Below are 18,427 nucleotides of genomic sequence, written 5' to 3' on the forward strand. Positions count from 1 at the left end.
AATGTCAAATATTACTAAATAAATGCCTTGGTTTTATGGATTTTCCAAGATTGTTTTTTTGTGTTCGTATGCAAGTGTACCATGTAAGTAAGCAACTCTATTGCCTTGTACAGAGTTGAGATTTTCGTTCGAAGATTTGCTGAGTTCAGTTTCATCCGCACATATATATCCACAACTGACTAAACGTCATACTGTGTCAAATGACGTGATGAGGTACACGGCACATGTTGACATAAAGGCATTTCAAGCAATCGCTTGCAATTAGCATCTTTATTGCTCAATAAACCTCGATTGAAAACTAGCAGACAATTTTTAAACCGAACCATAATAGCACCAGGGTACTAGGTCCGACTGCGAAGGTGTCCAGCAACAAAGCCTGTGGTAGATGCAGTCAATCTCATTAATGCCTGGGTAGCCACATTCCCTTCTGTATGGTTCCTATATAATTAAAATTCGCAGACGTAACAGAATCCAAGCGATACGGATAAGTTAGTGCAGTAGTGCACTATACATTAGTTGCAGATATTGAATACGGAATACCCGCAGTCAACTCTTAAGGAACATCTATCACAGCTGGAACACTCGGCTGAGTAGGAAATAGTGAGTTGAAAAGCTGTACTAGGCAGGGTTGCCATACGTCCGGATTTAAAAACGGCTAGTGGGCACCAAAGAGTGTCCGGATTTTAGGCCCCGAAAATATGGTAACCCTGTACTAGGCTTTATAGTTGAGTAACCTAATAAGTTTATATAAAGTTTTTTAAAATTTTTCAGTCTGTGGCAAATTACAGTGTTATATTACAGTTGCTATATTACATATTGTATTATATTGCAGTGTTATACAATAGGCCTACCACATTATCTTTGTTTATTACAATACTGTATTGGATGATGTACCTGTATGTTTTTTATAACACAATAAGTACATGATTAAATGTAGTAGGCAAACTATTCCTAACTTGCATATTTATATACATACATATAGATCTACGCTAGCTGGTTAAGCTTTTCAATATGCTCTTTTGCAGTACCGCCTACTTTGCAGTACCGCACCTTCTTCGTTCTGACATAGATAATTAGGCCTAGATAATACCCGAAAATACTGGTTCTTTTATAAAAACTGGCTAAACCCATCAAAATACACAATTTTACACCCATAAAACTTCTTTTTTTGGAATACTTAATACTGCACCTTAACCTAACCCGACTACTCGTCTTTAAATAAGATACAAACCTGACTGCCCGAGACGACTTCCTAAACCAGGTTTCAGGTTTCATTCCTGTTATTTTACTGGTTGCCAAACCTGGAACGAAACCTGATTTTTAATCGTTCACACATGCGACTAACGTGATTCCTGGTCGCGAAACCCGCACAGTATGAACGCACATTTTTAGCGAGTGTGAACGCACGCGGAGCGACCAGCAGGAACAGAACCTAGTTGTCTTTCCCTTATATGAACGCAGTCTTAGTCTTACTCCTCCGTTAAAGTTGAAAATGGTACTAGCTTGACGGCATCCGTTAAATATGTTGTCCTGTGATGTTACCATTTATACTTTACCATTTAAAATTACAAAAAAGATTGATTGAAAATGTTGTTTGTCGCTGAAGTTTACAAAGTATCACTTGTAACATCATGACTAAACAAGTATAAATGGAAAATAAAATAGAAACTAAAGTTTTGTCTTCTTTTTTGTATTTTGTATTTTTCCATGTGCAGTTCCTAGTGTAAAATGTTTCTTATCAACCGAATCAAAAGGAATTTTTCGTATGTTTAGTATCAGATAAGTGTAGTCTTTTTATGTCATAGGTAAACGAAGAAATTTTGTTAATTTCGAGTTTGGGTAGAGCCTGTAAGATACTTTACCAGTACAGTCTACTTCATTATAGCTTATAGCGTTGTTTAGGGTGTAATGAATATTGCAAAACAGTTTTACGTTTCAAGATTGTCTATAAAGTTCGCCTTTGAAAACTATAAGCCGATTGTAGGAGATATAGGCTACTAGTAGATTTATGTTATTGGGACCGGACAATCGCACAGGCTTAAAACATTTGCGATACTCTTTTTTATAAGTAACGTCTAGTTTGTTCTTTGTCGAAGCTAGGTTAACGACAGGTTTATATATTGAAAGATATTAAACCATCATGCTGTTGACGTGTCTGCCAACCCATTTTCGTAAAAGTTTGTATTTCTAACAAAATAGTCACAATTTCCTGGCTTTATAGCTGTTTCCGATAAAATCTTTTCGAGCGAAAATAAATCTTCGTCCGGGTCGAAAACTGTTTCCAAATCGATAACACTTACTTGTTCAGGTTTTATGACGTCAGATGCCGAAACCTCATCTAGTCAGAAGTTGTCGTATTATTATAATAAAATTTGCCTCGGACTTTGCGCAATCTCGTTTTCTTTGCTTACTTGTATAAATTAAAAGTAGCAACACTGCGATAACTTTACAATTTCTTCTGCAAGTCGTCAAAAAACCTGGAGTGGTGTCGATGTTACACTTGTCTTACGGCATCTTGCTTTAGTTTCGGAGTTAGTTGAATACGATTCTAATCTAAAGTTTGGACTTAGGGTAACTGAAAGCTTAACAACCCTTACAGCAGATAAGTGTGGTTTATGGATCAACTGATGGAGATGATTGAGTTTACCGAAACAAAACATCAGATGCAATGCATTTGAATAGATATCTGAAGAAATCAGTTTTTTGTTATAATTTGTGTCAGATGGTAATATTTTCGCATTAATCAACTCCGGAGTAACGAGACTTCACTGCATTCAGATCAAAGTGATCCCAGACAACATTCAACCATCAACGTTCTAGGAAACAAACTGCGAAAATTACAAACGAAAATTTTGCGGTTATGCGATTTGCGGTTTCAGGCAACACCGGTAAGCCCATTGCTTGTTACGACACTATTGCATATTATGATACTCGGGGGCGGACTAAGCGTCATAAGTCACCTCGAACTAGAGCTACTTCCTGTGTCCATTTTACTATTGCAGATTCAATTGGTCAATGTCCACACTGGCAGACGCGCCAATGTTGTACATTGTGTACAGGAAGCAAAGCGCCATGCACATGCATATATATTTTCTAAGGTTCAATATTTCCCGCCGAATGTGTCATAGTAGACGCCATATTTGCAACACATTTCCGGCGATATAATTTTCCAACCACTGCATCTCTTCATGGCTTTTTGTCAAGATTGTCTAGCTGCAATATCTTGCTAATAACTACCTACCGATGCTTGTTAGAAACGGAATGTTAAATGAACATCTTTAGTTTTCTGGATAAAGGCTTTTGTAATATCGTATTAAAGGATTTACGTTGAAACGTCAGCAGGCATCATGTTGTGTTTTCCTGCAATTATACACAGAAAGAAACGTGAGACAGGCATATTATATTTGCCATTTACATGTCGCTTTCTGGTGGAGATGTAGTGCCTTTAGTACCAGTTTAAAGTTTAAAACAGGGAGATTGTAAATATTCATTCCAAGGGTTAAAGTGAGTATCAAAAATCCCCTGATAAGCTATGACTGTTATAATATATGCCCTACAAAAAGCTAATAGCTCCATCACTTCTTGTAAAAACGATGTCACGTTTCGTCTAAGTTTCACAGCTTGAAGGGGCCTTATTAAAAAGCCGATTTCGTCTGGTAGTTTTGACAATCATTTGACAAGGTTAGGCTATATTGAGAAGGCAGAAAAATAATTGCGTAATATTATCCTCTTACCGTAGACATTATGACTTCTGCTGAATTGACGGTTTACATTTATCGTAAGCACTTGGCAAGTAAGACTAATTCATATGCTGCAGTAAGCAGCAAACAGAGCCTACCCAAAATGGTAGATATACGTCCGATGAAGGAATAGTTCCCAGTCAAGGCGTAATTCAATGAAAACGTACACCTAACTACATTTACGTATTGGCAAGTGAAGCTTAATATCTTGCTGTGATTTCTTTAGTGCTATAGCGCTATTCTTTCAAGTGACCGCTTAAGTTAGAGGTAGAGGTTATGCTGTGACAAGCAAGCTAAAACTTATCGGTATTCACTTGCAAATTCAATCGTGCTCAAAGAATACTTTTCCTCACTTTCGCTTTGACAAAGCCTGTAAATCAAGGAAACGTAACCTAGGCTATGGTCTACAACTGCTGACGGATTAGACAAAACACAATGTAGGAGCCTAAGTTAGTCATGCATGACGGCGCTTAGGGTATGACAAGGGTAAGGTCAAGCTGTACGGAAAGATACCTACTGTCTTGCTTGCTGGATGTTCGAGTGCTACTCTGTTTTTACAACACCTTTCCTGTTTTCTCACAGTTTGCTTTCACGTTCGGTACCGGTACTAGGCTGTTCTTATAAAAACAAAGTTGGGTTATTTTTGTAAAACAACAATGTTTTACATTGTAGATTAGCAATGCTGCTGTAAGCAACTTGAAATGTCTGCGCACGAGAACCTTTTGGCACCTCTGGAGAAATTTGGCTCGTTTCAAACACGGGTGGTGATAGTAGCGTACTTAACTGCAATTGTAGTAGGACCAAATATTTGGATGACCGTCTTCGTGGTTTATACACCGCCCCATCGATGCTACATTCCGGAGCTGGATGACGGCAACAAGACGTCGTGAGTTTTAAAAGAATGTTTTTAAATACGGCGTTGTGTTTGCTATAGTCGTGGATATACGTTGTTTTGTCGCACGTTCTATTGCACGAGAAATGCAATTTTACTAAAACTGAATACAGAGTTGCAAGCATCAAAGCGAAATGTCGTAGCAATTGTTTTGCCTTTATTTTTCCTTAACCGCGTTTCCGCTTTAATATTCCACTTGGCTTACCACAGCGACCGCAAAATAAAAAATATTAAGGTTATCCGTGAGATTGAATGAAAGTTATTATAACCTGTAAGTATGAATGCTACCTCACTTTGTGTATGAATGCTACCTCTCTGTATGTTGTACGTGCGTCGGTTGGTTGTTGGTACGACCCTGCGGCGATTCCGGATACTTGCGTAATTAATTCGGCTTCGCTGAATCCGCTGTGCCGGAAAACATTGCAACAGAAGCTGCAGCAAAGCATAATAACGTAAGATGATATTGTTTTGAAATACCTAAGTGTTGCAATAAGCACAACGAGTGCTGCAATATACATCTTTATTTAATACGACGAAATGTCTGACATATTCCGCACCAACTTCAGACCCTCATCAGAGTAAAATGAATAGAATGGGATTTGAACACGGCGTGATGGTAAAAACCGGTTAACTTCGTTTCAAAACAACAATGATAGGCTTCAAGACTGAATAATGGGCGATAATAATTGACGGACAAAGCAAAGAAACAGTGCGACATGATATGTAAAGTCTTGCATGTTGAGGCACAGGGAGCACAGCACTATAATGCACAATAGGTCACGAGATAAACAATTTAGGCAACAGTTACTAAGCCAAGTGGTCATGTGAAATTTTCAGTAAAATAATGTACCATTTTCAATTGCTTGTTTATTGAGACTGGAGGTATCTTGTTTGACTAATAGGCCTCGTTCATTTTACTCTCGTAATCATTTTTGCATATTTTCAGTATTTGAAAGTTGTTAATGTTGCTGGGTTTCCAACCATTGCACTGGTTAATATGGCTGATATAATATAGTTTATGTTTAATTGCGTGGGTGCAGCTACTCCAGTCAAAGAATGGCCATAAAATGTAGTTTTACGTGTGAAGGTAAGGTTCGTATGAAACAGGGTCGTGAATTGGTTCACCAAAGTTGAGCGTAAAAGAGTAGACACACGAAACTTAATGTTAAAATGATTGGAATCGACTGTTAAATAACAATTAAATGAAGTAAATAATAACAGTAACACACAGCAGAAGAAACGGCATGCACAGCAGCAACGTTGCCTTTCCATGCAGCAGGGTGTTTCCGGATTGTTTGTTGTGAAATGTGAATATCGGTAAATCACACTATTGCACCCATGAGCATAATTTGTTGTACTGTTTCAGTTATAAATTTTATCTTACCGGGCCGATTATGATTTATTATCACAATTAAAAGTTTACCAAGTGACCACGCATGCAAATTTCACATGGGCAAAGTTTCGCGAGAGTGCAGCTGCAAGGGAACCATTTCTCACAATGTTTTTTTGAAATATAGTTTATTAGTATGCGTGCATTTTTATTTCCGGTTGTTATTTATGTTGAATTTTAAACAATCTATCAATCCATCTTCAATCTACACAACCTACAAATTTTCAAAAGTGAGAGTTTTTTACCGGATTTTTACTGCAATTCAGGTCAAACTTCCTTTTTGAGTGTTAAGTGCGACAAATTGTTAGTTTGATAATCACGCGCCTTGATTCCTAGACGTTAAACCAAGCGAAAATATACTTTGGCATTGGCAATGCTCTTGTACGCCATCTTGCTCTGAGGTTGGCTTAATTGTCAGCTACAATATAGTTGTTGTTGCCAAATTTAGTTTTATACGTCATCGAAAACTTACCAGTTTAAAATGTATAGGCTACATATTTCACACGTTTTTAGTTTGGTTGATTTGTCCATTGTAGCGAAGTGGATTATGTTGTTGTTCCAAGTAACCTGTCCAATAGCTCGGTAGCAAGGTACATCCCCGTTGTCGATGGAAATCTACAAAAGCCGGAATGGAGTTCATGTACTCGCTACAACGAATCAACCACGGCAGGTCACAACAAGACGGTCACTATTTGTAAACTGTGTATGCTTTAGTCTATGCGTTTTTGTAGCAAATAACCACTTATACCATATCTCTTTGTCGGGTTGTGTTTGATGATATGTGACAACAAGTTTCCTTAAATGAACCATCTTTTGCAGGTCAAGGTAATGTCGGTGTCGTTAGTTGTGACAGAGGATGGAAATATATGACAGAAGAAAATGTAATAACTGCTGTGAGCGAAGTAAGTGGCTCACTCTTTTCACTGACAACACTCAGTCACTTCGAAAAAGTTTCGGGAACCGTTACTAAATTCTCTGGATTTTATTGCAATATTATAACAATCAAGAAAAAATAACCAAATCCTATATGCTTAATTGCAATAGTACATTGCCAGTTGGGAAACCTCTACATTTCCTTGGCAGAGGTAAATAACTTAACTAAATGTGTTTCTTGTTGTCCAGTTTGATCTGGTTTGTGATAAGTCATGGCTTGCACCTCTGGTTCCATCTTGTTTGATGTTTGGTCTGATGGCCGGGTCTTTTCTCGGGGGCATTTTGGCGGACAGGTGGGAAACCTAAGAAGCTTCGTTCTGCATACATATACACCATAGGAATTAATGCAGTAATTCATACATTACACAACGCAAAGATTTGGCAGAAAAAAGGTTTTACTGGGTGCCCTGGTGATCATGTGTGCCAGCTTGTCTATTTCTGCCTTTACTCCATCCTGGATCGGGTTGCACGTCCTCACCTTTTTTATCGGGCTAGGTGGCATTGCCCGAACTTCTATTCTTACTATTCTGCGTATGTTAACATCTTACTGTTGATATTTTGTAGATTAAATAACTTTTTGTAATAATTTGATAAGAATATTTTCTCACACACGACGGTATCGACTGTCAGCAAATTTTAGTATGACTAGTACTAAATCTTGGCCTTATCTTAGCAGACATTTCGCATCAATTGCTGACATGTGTACATCGCCTACTAATACACCTGATTTGTAATTAAGATACAAATAGTTATCTATATCTTTGGCAGTGAGTGAAATTACGCCGAATAAAATTCGCTACAAAGTTACCGTTGCACACATCTTGGTGATGGCGGTTGGAAGCTGTATGCTGCCTCTAATGGCGTTTCTTTTGCCTAACTGGAGACACCTCTATGGCGCAGTGGGCTTGTTGCATTTTCTAGTGCTGTTTCCGTCTTTCATGTAAGTAACGCTTTTCGTAATTAAACGCAGCTTGAATGGGTGGCCAGTTTATAGCAATCTATTTTAAAGTAGAACTTTGTAAATTTTAAAGAGTTTTCGAAGAATCTCCGCGATGGCTGTTGGAAAACGGCAAACTCGATGAAGCGAGGAATTTACTGCAAAAAATCGCAAAAATTAACAATGTTAAACTTGATGAAGCGAAGCTACTGGAACTAGGACGCGACAGAGAAACCAGAGTCAACGTACCCGATAACGCAATAATTCATTTCACTATCAATGCAATGTGTTGTTTACATTTAAGTATTAAATATGAATTTGAGTTACTTAACGATGTTTTCATAACTTACGCATTAACAGCATCTTCTATCGACAGCAGGAAGCTGAAAAGAAGCAGAGCGGAAGAAGAAAGCTCTCATACCTCGACCTCGTCCGGGTGCCATTCTTGCGAAGAAGAATAATCATTCTCTCCATAGCATGGTAAGGTAACAACATGGCATTTCCGCGTATTTTAAAAGGAAAATTTGTGCAAAAAGAATTTAGGGTTAAGTTTACCTTCGCGAGTTCTACCCAACAGGGAACTTTGAATTCATTCTTATACTTGCCTCAGGTTGGCTGTTAACGTGTCATACTACGGCGTATCGCTAGCCGCGAACAATCTTGGGGGGAACCGCTACCTCACTTTCTTCGCGTTGGTTTCAGTCGAGCTGCCAGGCCATATTCTCTCCTACTTTACGATACGAAAATTAGGCAGCCGAGTGGCGTTCATGATTTTCTCTTCAGTGTGCGGCGTCTTTATTCTGGCCGTACCCCTTTTACAAACTGGTATGATTCAAACTAAATGGATTTTATGTCTTACAATATACAGCACTTCAACTGCCACACTGCTCATTTAAACAAAGTATAAGTATAACAGAGCACAATATATGTTAATGTAATTTCTATAACTTATTAAGTCGACGATAATGCTGTTATTGTGAGCAATGTGATCGGAAAACTTTTGGCAACTGGCAACTTTTCCCTGTTGTACGCATTCACTGGAGAATTATTTCCAACTCTTTTGAGAAGCCAGTCGTACAGTGTTTGTTCTGTTGTCTCAAGACCTTCAAGTGTGTTGGTGCCCTTCCTCTTGTACGTAGGTATACAAGTTTCTTGTTGAACACTTCGTTGAGTAAAAGGTTTACGCACGGAAGAAATAAATTCAGTTGTTATGTTTATTGTTTTTTTTTGTATTTGAAGGGGAATTGTATCACCCCATCATTCCGTACTCGGTGATGGGAGCAATCGTCATTGGTGCCGCTGTAGGAATGTTCTTTTTGCCGGAAACCAAATCACAGCCAATGCCGGATACTATGGAAGATGCAAAATTACAAAACAGGTGAACAGCTACAACTAAATTACTCTTATAACATCGAGGTATGATGTTAATGCAGTTTTGTTATCTTTTTACAGATTCATCTCAAAAGTTAGATGTTGAGAAGACGTTAGAAGTCATTTCACAAGAAATTAAGAACCGTATTACGCGTTTAATTTAGACAACATCCTATCTTCATACGATGTTGTCCAAAGTTTGTCAAAGGCCTTGTTTTGTGAAAAGTTTACAAAGCAGCAAAACATCGCAAAGCAAACTCAAAATTTACAATCAAATTGTTATGACTGTTTATACTAAAGTTTAGACATTGGGGTACATGGGGCAAAGATTGTTTTGCGGTCTCCTGAACCCAGTGACGAATACGTTTAGGCTCTCGTGAAGATAATGTATTATATGCAGGATATTTCTTTTTACACGATATTTGATATTATATATATATTGTGATATGATATTAGGATATTGTGATATGATATTATATATTGTGATATGATTTTATATATTGTGATATGATATTATATATTTCATATTGATACACGAATGTACGATATTTCTTTTTTGCTTACAGCTGTTGCGTAATACCAAAAAACACTAAAATTAGACGACTTGCTGGCTTTAGTGGACACAAAAGTGTCACTTTTTTGTTAGCTGTAAAAAGTAGTCCGTTGTGAAAAAGTTAAAATGAGGCCGTGGTTGGCTGGAGCTGTTAAAGTACGAGGAAGATTGTAACAGTGTTTTGTTACAAACTGGTTTGGATTAGACTGCCCGAAGCAGACGATTTTAAGCCTAAACAACCACTTAGTCTTCACCAGCGCTATGCGTTTGACACCATACTCCCATACTCAAAGGTCGTTGAAAAAACTTTCGATAGAAATAAAAAAATAGATGAAAAATGTCAAATATTACTAAATAAATTTATTGCTTTTATGGATTTTCCAAGATTGTTTTTTTTGTGTTCGTATGCAAGTGTACCATGTAAGTAAGCAACTCTATTGCCTTGTACAGAGTTGAGATTTTCGTTCGAAGATTTGCTAAGTTCAGTTTCATCCGCACATATATATCCACAATTGACTAAACGTCATACTGTGCCAAATGACGTGACGAGGTACACGGCACATGTTGACATAAAGGCATTTCAAGAAATCGCTAACAATTAGCATCTTTATTGTTCAATAAACCTCGATTGATAACTAGCAGACAATTTTCAAACCGAACCATAATAGCACCAGGGCACTCGGTCCGACTGCGAAGGTGCCCAGCAACAAAGCCTGTGGTAGATGCAGTCAATCTCAATAATGCCTGGGTAGCCACATTCCCTTCTGTATGGTTCCTATATAATTAAAATTCGCAGACGTAACAGAATCCAAGAGATACGGGTAAGTTAGTGCAGTAGTGCACTATACATTAGTTGCAGATATTGAATACGGAATACGGAATACCCGCAGTCAACTCTTAAGGAACATCTATCACAGCTGGAACACTCGGCTGAGTAGGAAATAGTGAGTTGAAAACCTGTACTAGACTTACAGTTGAGTAACCTAATAAGTTTATATAAAGTTATTTAAATTTTACCAGTCTGTGGCAAATTACAGTGTTATATTACAGTTGCTATATTACATATTATATTATATTACAGTGTTATACAATAGGCCTACCACATTATCTTTGTTTATTACAATACTGTATTGGATGATGTACCTGTATGTTTTTTATAACACAATAAGTACATGATTAAATGTAGTAGGCAAACTATTCCTCTGTTGCATATTTATATACATACATATAGATCTAGGCTAGCTGGTTAAGCTTTTCAATATGCTCTTTTGCAGTACCGCCTACGGCACCTTCTTCGTTCTGACATAGATAATTAGGCCTAGGTAATACCCGAAAATACTGGTTCTTTTATAAAAATTGGCTAAACCCATCAAAATACACAATTTTACACCCATAAAACTTCTTTTTTTTGGAATACTTAATACTGCACCTTAACCTAACCCGACTACTCGTCTTTAAATAAGATACAAACCTGACTGCCCGAGACGACTTCCTAAACCAGGTTTCAGGTTTCATTCCTGTTATTTTACTGGTTGCCAAACCTCGAACGAAACCTGATTTTTAATCGTTCACACATGCGACTAACGTGATTCCTGGTCGGGAAACCCGCACAGTATGAACGCACATTTTTAGCGAGTGTGAACGCACGCGGAGCGACCACCAGGAACAGAACCTAGTTGTCTTTCCCTTATATGAACGCAGTCTTAGTCTTACTCCTCAGTTAAAGTTGAAAATGGTACTAGCTTGACGGCATCCGTTAGATATGTTGTCGTGTGATGTTACCATTTATACTTTACCATTTAAAACTACAAAAAAGATTGATTGAAATTGTTGTTTGCCGCTGAAGTTTACAAAGTATCATTTGTAACGTCATGATTAAACAAGTATAACTGGAAAATAAAATCGAAACTAAAGTTTTGTCTTCTTTTTTGCATTTTGTATTTTTCCATATGCAATTCCTAGTGTAAAATGTTTCTTATCAACCGAATCAAAAGGAATTTTTCGTATGTTTAGTATCAGATAAGTGTAGTCTTTTTATGTCATGGGTAAACGAAGAAATTTTGTTAATGTCGAGTTTGGGTAGAGCCTGTAAGATACTTTACCAGTACAGTCTACTCCATTATAGCTTATAGCGTTGTTTAGGGTGTAATGAATATTGCAAATCAGTTTTACGTTTCAAGATTGTCTATAAAGTACGCCTTTGAAAACTATAAGCCTATTGTAGGAGATATAGGCTACTAGTAGATTCATGTTATTGGGACCGGACAATTGCACAGGCTTAAAAATTTGCGATATTCTTTTTCATAAGCAACGTCTACTTTGTTCTTTGGCGAAGCTAGGTTAACGACAAGTTCTTATATTTTCTAAGGCTCAGCATTACCCGCCGAATTTTTCACAGTAGACGCCATATTTGCAACGTATTTCCGGCGATATAATTTTCCAAACACTGCATCTCTTCATGGTTTTTTGTCCAGATTGTTTAGCTGCAATATCGTGCTAATAACTACCTACCGATGCTTGTTAGAAACGGAATGTTGAGTGAACATATTTAATTTTCTGGAGAAAGGCTTTTGTAATATCGTATTAAAGGATTTACGTTAAAACGTCATCAGGGATCATGTTGTGTTTTCCTGCAATTATACACAGAAAGTAACGTGAGACAACCATCTTATATTTGCCATTTACATGTCGCTTTCTGGTGGAGATGTAGTGCCTTTAGTACCAGTTTAAAGTTTAAAACAGGGAGATTGTAAATATTCATTCCAAGGGTTAAAGTGAGTATCAAAAATCCCCTGATAAGCTATGACTGTTATAATATATGCCCTACAAAAAGCTAATAGCTCCATCACTTCTTGTAAAAACGATGTCACGTTTCGTCTAAGTTTCACAGCTTGAAGGGGCCTTATCGAAAAGTCGATTTCGTCTGGTAGTTTTGACAATCATTTGACAAGGTTAGGCTATATTGAGAAGGCAGAAAAATAGATGTGTGATATTATCCTCTTACCGTAGACATTATGACTTCTGCTGAATTGACGGCTTAAGTTTATCGTAAGCACTTGACAAGTAAGACTGCTTGATATGCTGCTGTAAGCAGTAAAAAGAACCTAACCAAAATGGTAGATATACGTCCGATCAAGGAATAGTTTGCATTCAAGGCGTAAATCAATGAAAACATACACCTAACTACATTTACGTATTGGCAAGTGAAGCTTAATATCTTGCTGTGGTTTCTTTAGTGCTACAGGGCTATTCTTTCAAGTGACAGCTTAAGTTAATCAGCTATCTAGCTACGACAATAACTAATTTTACATGCAACTGAAACAATCCGTTGTGGTGGTCAATTGTAAGTAACTATACGAGGCTAAGTGTTTGCAGCCTGAGGTTAAGTTGCAAGTAACGAGCTCAAGTAGGTAGAGGTCATGCTGTGCCAAGCAAGCTAAAACTTATCGGCATTCACGTGCAATTCAATCGTGCTCAAAGAATACGTTTCCTCACTTTCGCTTTGACAAAGCCTATAATTCAAGAAAACGTAACATAGGCTATGCCGCTATGGCCTACAACTGCTGACGGATTAGACAAAGCCTAATGTAGGTTAGTAAGTTAGTCATGCATGACGGAGTTGAGGGTATGACAAGGGTAAGGTCAAGCTGTATAGAAAGATATAGTGTCTTGCTTGCTGGATGTTTGAGTGCTTCTCAGTTCTCACAACACCTTTCCTGTTTTCTCACAGTTTGCTCTCACGTTCTGTACCGGTACTAGGCTATTCTAATAAAAACAAAGTCGGGTTATTTTTGTAAAACAAGAATGTTTTACATTGTAGATTAGCAATGCTACTGTAAGTGAAATGTCTGCGCACGAGAACCTTTTGGCACCTCTGGAGAAATTTGGCTCGTTTCAAACACGGGTGGTGATAGTAGCGTACTTAACTGCAATTGTAGCAGGATCAAATATTTGGATGACTGTCTTTGTAGTTTATACACCGCCCCATCGATGCTTCATTCCGGAGCTGGATTACGGCAACAACACGTCGTAAGTTTTAAAATATTTTTTTAAATTACGGCGTTGTGTTTGCTATAGTGTTGGATATACGTTGTTTTATTACGCGTTCTATTACACCTGCTTGCACCACATCGCAAATGGTGAAGATTTCTATCAACGTGTATTCATTGTCACAAGTCAAGCCAAAATAAATTTTGGCATTAGCAATATTCTTTTACGCCATCTTGCTCTGAGGTTGACTTACCAGCTGCAATGTAGTTGCTGATGTAATTGTTAGTTTTATACGTCATCGAAAACTCATCTGCTTAAAATGTTTACATATTTCACACGCTTTTTGTCTGGTTGATTTGTCCATTGTAGGGAAGTGGATTATGTTGTTGTACCAAGTAACCTGTCCAATAGCTCGTTAGCAAGGTACATCCCCGTTGTCGATGAAAATCTACAAAACCCGGAATGGAGTTCATGCACTCGCTACAACGAATCCACTTGGGCAGGTGACAAGAAGAAGATCATTGTTTGTAAATTGTGTATATTTTAGTCAAAGCGTTTTTGTAGCAAATCCCCACCAGGTTAACAGAACTAGAATCGCCAGGACATTTTCTTTCCTCATGGCAGCGGATATTTATTTTACTAAAACATTTGCAAAGCTCATGTTTAATGTCTGTGATAATATTTATATTTACACGTATTTATTTATACTTTTATGCTATATAGTTACTTGTATTAATAATTTATACATTGTATTTGTGTACGTTTATATTTATGCATATATACTGTGTATTGTATTATGTATATATCATTTATATATCATCATTTTCATTATCATTTCTTTATAAATCTTTCTTGCAGGTCATGGTAATGTCAGTGTCGTTAGTTGTGACAGAGGATGGAAATACATGACAGGAGAAAATGTAATAACTGCTGTGAGCGAAGTAAGTGGCTCACACTTTTCACTGACAACACTCACTCACTTCGAACAAGTTTCGGGAACCGTAACTGATATATGAGTTTAAATTCTCGGGATTTTACCGCAATATTAACAACCAAGAAATAGTAACCAAATCGTGTGCTTTATTGCAGTAGTACATTGCCAGTTGGGAAACCTCTACATTTCCTTGGCAGAGTTAAATAACTTAACCAAATGTGTTTCTTATTGTCTAGTTTGATCTGGTTTGTGATAAGTCATGGCTTGCATCTCTGGTTCCATCTTGCTTGATGTTTGGTCTGATGGCCGGGTCTTTTCTCGGGGGCATTTTGGCCGACAGGTGGGAAACCTAAGAAGCTTCGCTCTGCATAAATATACACCATAGGAATAAATGCAGTAATTCATACATTACACAACGAAAAGGTCTGGCAGAAAAAAGGTTCTACTGGGTGCCCTGGTGATCATGTGTGCCAGCTTGTCTATTTCTGCCTTTACTCCATCCTGGATCGGGTTACATGTCTTCACCTTTTTTATCGGGCTTGGTGACGTTGCCCGAACATCTATTCTTACTATTCTGCGTATGTTAACATCATACTGTTGATATTTTGTAGATTAAATAACTTTTTGTAATAATTTGATAAGAATATTTTCTCACACACGACGGTATCGACTGTCAGCAACATTTCTGTGTGACTGTAAATGCTGGCAGACGTTTCACATGAATCGTTGACAGGCGCATATCGCCTGCTAATACACCTGACTTGCAATTAAGATGTAAATTGTAATTTATATCTTTGGCAGTGAGTGAAATTACGCCGAATAAAATTCGCTACAAAGTTACCGTTGCACACATCTTGGTGATGGCGGTTGGAAGCTGTATGCTGCCTCTAATGGCGTATCTTTTGCCTAACTGGAGGCACCTGTATGGTGCAGTGGGCTTATTGCATTTTCTAGTATTGTTTCCATTTTTCATGTAAGTAACGCTTTTCGTTATTAAACACAGCCGGAATGGGTGGCCAGTTTGTAGCAGTTCATTTTAAAATAAAACTTTTAAAATTTTAAAGAGTTATTGAAGAATCTCCGCGATGGCTGCTAGAAAACGGCAAACTCGATGAAGCGAGGAATTTACTCCAAAAAATTGCAAAAATTAACAATGTTAAACTTGATGAAACGAAGCTACTGGAACTAGGACGCGACAGAGCAACCAGAGTGAACGTACGCGATGACGCAATAATACATTCCGTTATCAATGCAATGTGTTGTTTACATTTAAGTATTAAATATGAATTTGAGTTAGTTGACGATTTTTTCATAACTTACGCATTAACAGCATCTTCTATCGACAGCAGGAACCTGAAAAGAAGCAGAGCGGAAGAAGAAAGCTCTCGTACCTCGACCTCGTCCGGGTGCCATTTTTGCGAAGAAGAATTATCATTCTCTCCATAGCATGGTAAGGTAACAACATGGTATATCTGCGTATTTTAAAAGAAAAATTTGTGCGAAAAGAATTTAAGGTTAAACTTACCTCCGCGAGTTCTGCCCAACAGCGAACTTTGAATTCATTCTTATACTTGCCTCAGGTTGGCGGTTAACGTGTCATTCTACGGCGTATCGCTGAACGCGAACAACCTTGGGGGAAACCGCTACCTCACTTTCTTCGCGTTGGTTTCAGTCGAGCTGCCAGGCCATATTCTCTCCTACTTTACGATACGAAAATTAGGCAGCCGAGTGGCGTTCATGATTTTCTCTTCAGTGTGCGGCGTCTTTATTCTGGCCGTACCCCTATTACAAACTGGTATGATTCAAACTAAATGGATTTTATGTCTTACGAGATACAGCACTTCAACTGCCACATTGCTCTATTAAACACAGTTCAAGTATAACGAAGCACAATATATAGTTAATGTAATTTCTATAACTTATTAAGTCGACGATACTGCTGCTATTGTGAGCAATGTGATCGGAAAACTTTTTGCAACTGGCACCTTTTCCCTGTTGTACGCCTTCACCGGAGAATTATTTCCAACGCTTTTGAGAAGCCAGTCATACGGTGTTTGCTCTTCTGTTTCAAGAGTTTCCGCTGTGTTGGTGCCCTTCCTCCTATACCTTGGTATACACTTTGCTTATTGAACACTTCGTTGAGTAAAAGAGTTAAGCTCGGAAGAAATAAATTCAGTTGTTATTTTTATTGTTTTTTTTTTTGTATTTGAAGGGGTATTGTATCACCCCATCATCCCGTACTCGGTGATGGGAGCAATTGTCGTTGGTGCCGCCGTAGGAATGTTCTTTTTGCCGGAGACCAAATCACAGCCAATGCCGGATACTATGGAAGATGCAAAATTGCAAAACAGGTGAGCAGCTTTAATTAAATTACTCTTATAACATCCAGGTATGATGTTAATGCAGTTTTGTTATCTTTTTACAGATTCATCTCAAAAGTTAAATGTTGAGAAAATGTTAGAAGTCGTTTCACCAGAAATTAAGAACCGTACCACGCGTTTAATTCAAACAACATTCTATCTTCATACGATGTTGTTCACAGTTTGCCAAAGGCGTTGTTTTGTGAAAAGTTCATAAAGCAGCAAAGCATCGAAAAGCAAATCAAAATTTACGATCAAATTGTTATGACTGCTTATACTATGCTTTAGACATTCGGGTACATGGGGCAAAGATTGTTTTGCGATCTGCTGAACCCAGTGACGAATACGTTTAAGCTCTCGTGAAGATAATGTATTATATGCAGGATATTGATATATTTGATGTTAAACATTTTTTGTGGTATGATATTATGATATTGTCATATGATTTTATATATTGTGATATGACATTATATATTTGATATTGATACACGAATGCACGATATTTATTTTTGCTTATAGCTGTTGAGTAATACAAAAACAGTAAAATTAGACGACTTGCTGGCTTTAGTGGACACAAGTGTGTCATTTTTTTGTTAGCAGTCAAACGCAGTCTGTTGTGAAAAGGTTAAAACGAGACCGTGGTTGGCTGGAGCTGTTAAAGTCCGAGGAAGATTGTTACTAATTGAATGTTTCATGACACGAAAATCGGAACAGGCAGCGAAACAAACTTTTGATGTTTTTAACAATTTTTGGATGGGCCATTTTTGATTATTCTTCTCTAACGTCATTATGTTTCATTCATCTCCTTGCAAAAGCATTAACGAATTAAGAAACAATAAAGAAAAAACCAGCCTAAATTACGAGCGTTAGAATAAATCGATTTATTCTATGGTATGGTGGGGCAACTGCTGTGCTGCTGTTTTGTGCGATTTGTTATAATCTTGTTTCTTGCTTGAAAAAAGTAAGTTATACTGTACAATGATATAGCGGTCCAGAAGTAGTTCAATGTTCAAAATAAATAATTTTGCGGGGCAAGTTTTATTGTAAATCGGGCCGGGAGTTTGACACGTATGATCTATGAGGCCATAAAAATAATTGATGCTTATAACCATATATATACTGCACTTGATTTTCAAAAACGATTTTCTGCGATGGTGCAATCACAATGCCGGATGAGTCAAATAATTTTCCTTTATTCATGTCTTTTCAACTGAACTGTAGCCAATAAGCGACAGCTTAGACATATTTACCAACGCTTTTTGTGCAAAAATTTTCTCTTAATGAACAGACGAGATGGATTTGTTATGTAACCCAAACTTAGGGGCTT

General features: G+C 37.6%; 2 protein-coding genes across 4 annotated transcripts; both read left to right on the forward strand.

Moving 5' to 3' along the window:
• The first annotated feature begins 4,350 nt into the window (after nt 1-4,350).
• LOC143460284 (solute carrier family 22 member 4-like) lies at nt 4,351-9,861 on the forward strand. 3 transcript variants are annotated; one of them, XM_076957733.1, is made up of 12 exons: nt 4,351-4,626; nt 6,559-6,692; nt 6,842-6,924; nt 7,145-7,248; nt 7,332-7,486; nt 7,724-7,895; nt 7,987-8,137; nt 8,269-8,372; nt 8,503-8,717; nt 8,849-9,031; nt 9,132-9,270; nt 9,345-9,861. In XM_076957733.1, the coding sequence occupies exons 1-12, from the start codon at nt 4,442-4,444 to the stop codon at nt 9,367-9,369; spliced, it is 1,650 nt and encodes a 549-aa protein (XP_076813848.1). In that variant the 5' UTR covers nt 4,351-4,441; the 3' UTR covers nt 9,370-9,861. The 3 variants fall into 3 exon arrangements, with proteins under 3 accessions (XP_076813848.1, XP_076813850.1, XP_076813849.1); XM_076957735.1 differs by having other exon boundaries at nt 8,849-9,023; XM_076957734.1 differs by having other exon boundaries at nt 4,352-4,626; nt 8,272-8,372.
• A 4,275-nt stretch (nt 9,862-14,136) lies between these two features.
• Nucleotides 14,137-17,592, forward strand: LOC143459593 (solute carrier family 22 member 4-like). Its single transcript, XM_076956809.1, has 11 exons — nt 14,137-14,309; nt 14,665-14,747; nt 14,977-15,080; nt 15,164-15,318; nt 15,542-15,713; nt 15,805-15,955; nt 16,087-16,190; nt 16,321-16,535; nt 16,668-16,850; nt 16,953-17,091; nt 17,166-17,592. The coding sequence occupies exons 2-11, from the start codon at nt 14,712-14,714 to the stop codon at nt 17,188-17,190; spliced, it is 1,284 nt and encodes a 427-aa protein (XP_076812924.1). The 5' UTR covers nt 14,137-14,309; nt 14,665-14,711; the 3' UTR covers nt 17,191-17,592.
• Nucleotides 17,593-18,427: the final 835 nt, after the last annotated feature.

Source organism: Clavelina lepadiformis, chromosome 5 (genome assembly GCF_947623445.1).
Source record: "Clavelina lepadiformis chromosome 5, kaClaLepa1.1, whole genome shotgun sequence".
Taxonomy (NCBI): Eukaryota; Metazoa; Chordata; class Ascidiacea; order Aplousobranchia; family Clavelinidae; genus Clavelina; species Clavelina lepadiformis.

Excerpts from the sequence above, each read along its gene's own strand:
- LOC143459593 (XM_076956809.1), top strand. The coding sequence starts at position 14,712 with ATGACAGGAGAAAATGTAATAACTGCTGTGAGCGAA. Across the intron at positions 14,748-14,976 it reads TAATAACTGCTGTGAGCGAA|TTTGATCTGGTTTGTGATAA; the intron begins GTAAGTGGCTCA and ends CTTATTGTCTAG. Across the intron at positions 15,956-16,086 it reads ACAGAGCAACCAGAGTGAAC|CAGGAACCTGAAAAGAAGCA; the intron begins GTACGCGATGAC and ends TTCTATCGACAG.
- LOC143460284 (XM_076957733.1), top strand. The coding sequence starts at position 4,442 with ATGTCTGCGCACGAGAACCTTTTGGCACCTCTGGAGAAATTTGGCTCG. Across the intron at positions 7,249-7,331 it reads GGGGGCATTTTGGCGGACAG|ATTTGGCAGAAAAAAGGTTT; the intron begins GTGGGAAACCTA and ends CACAACGCAAAG. Across the intron at positions 7,896-7,986 it reads GTGCTGTTTCCGTCTTTCAT|AGTTTTCGAAGAATCTCCGC; the intron begins GTAAGTAACGCT and ends TAAATTTTAAAG.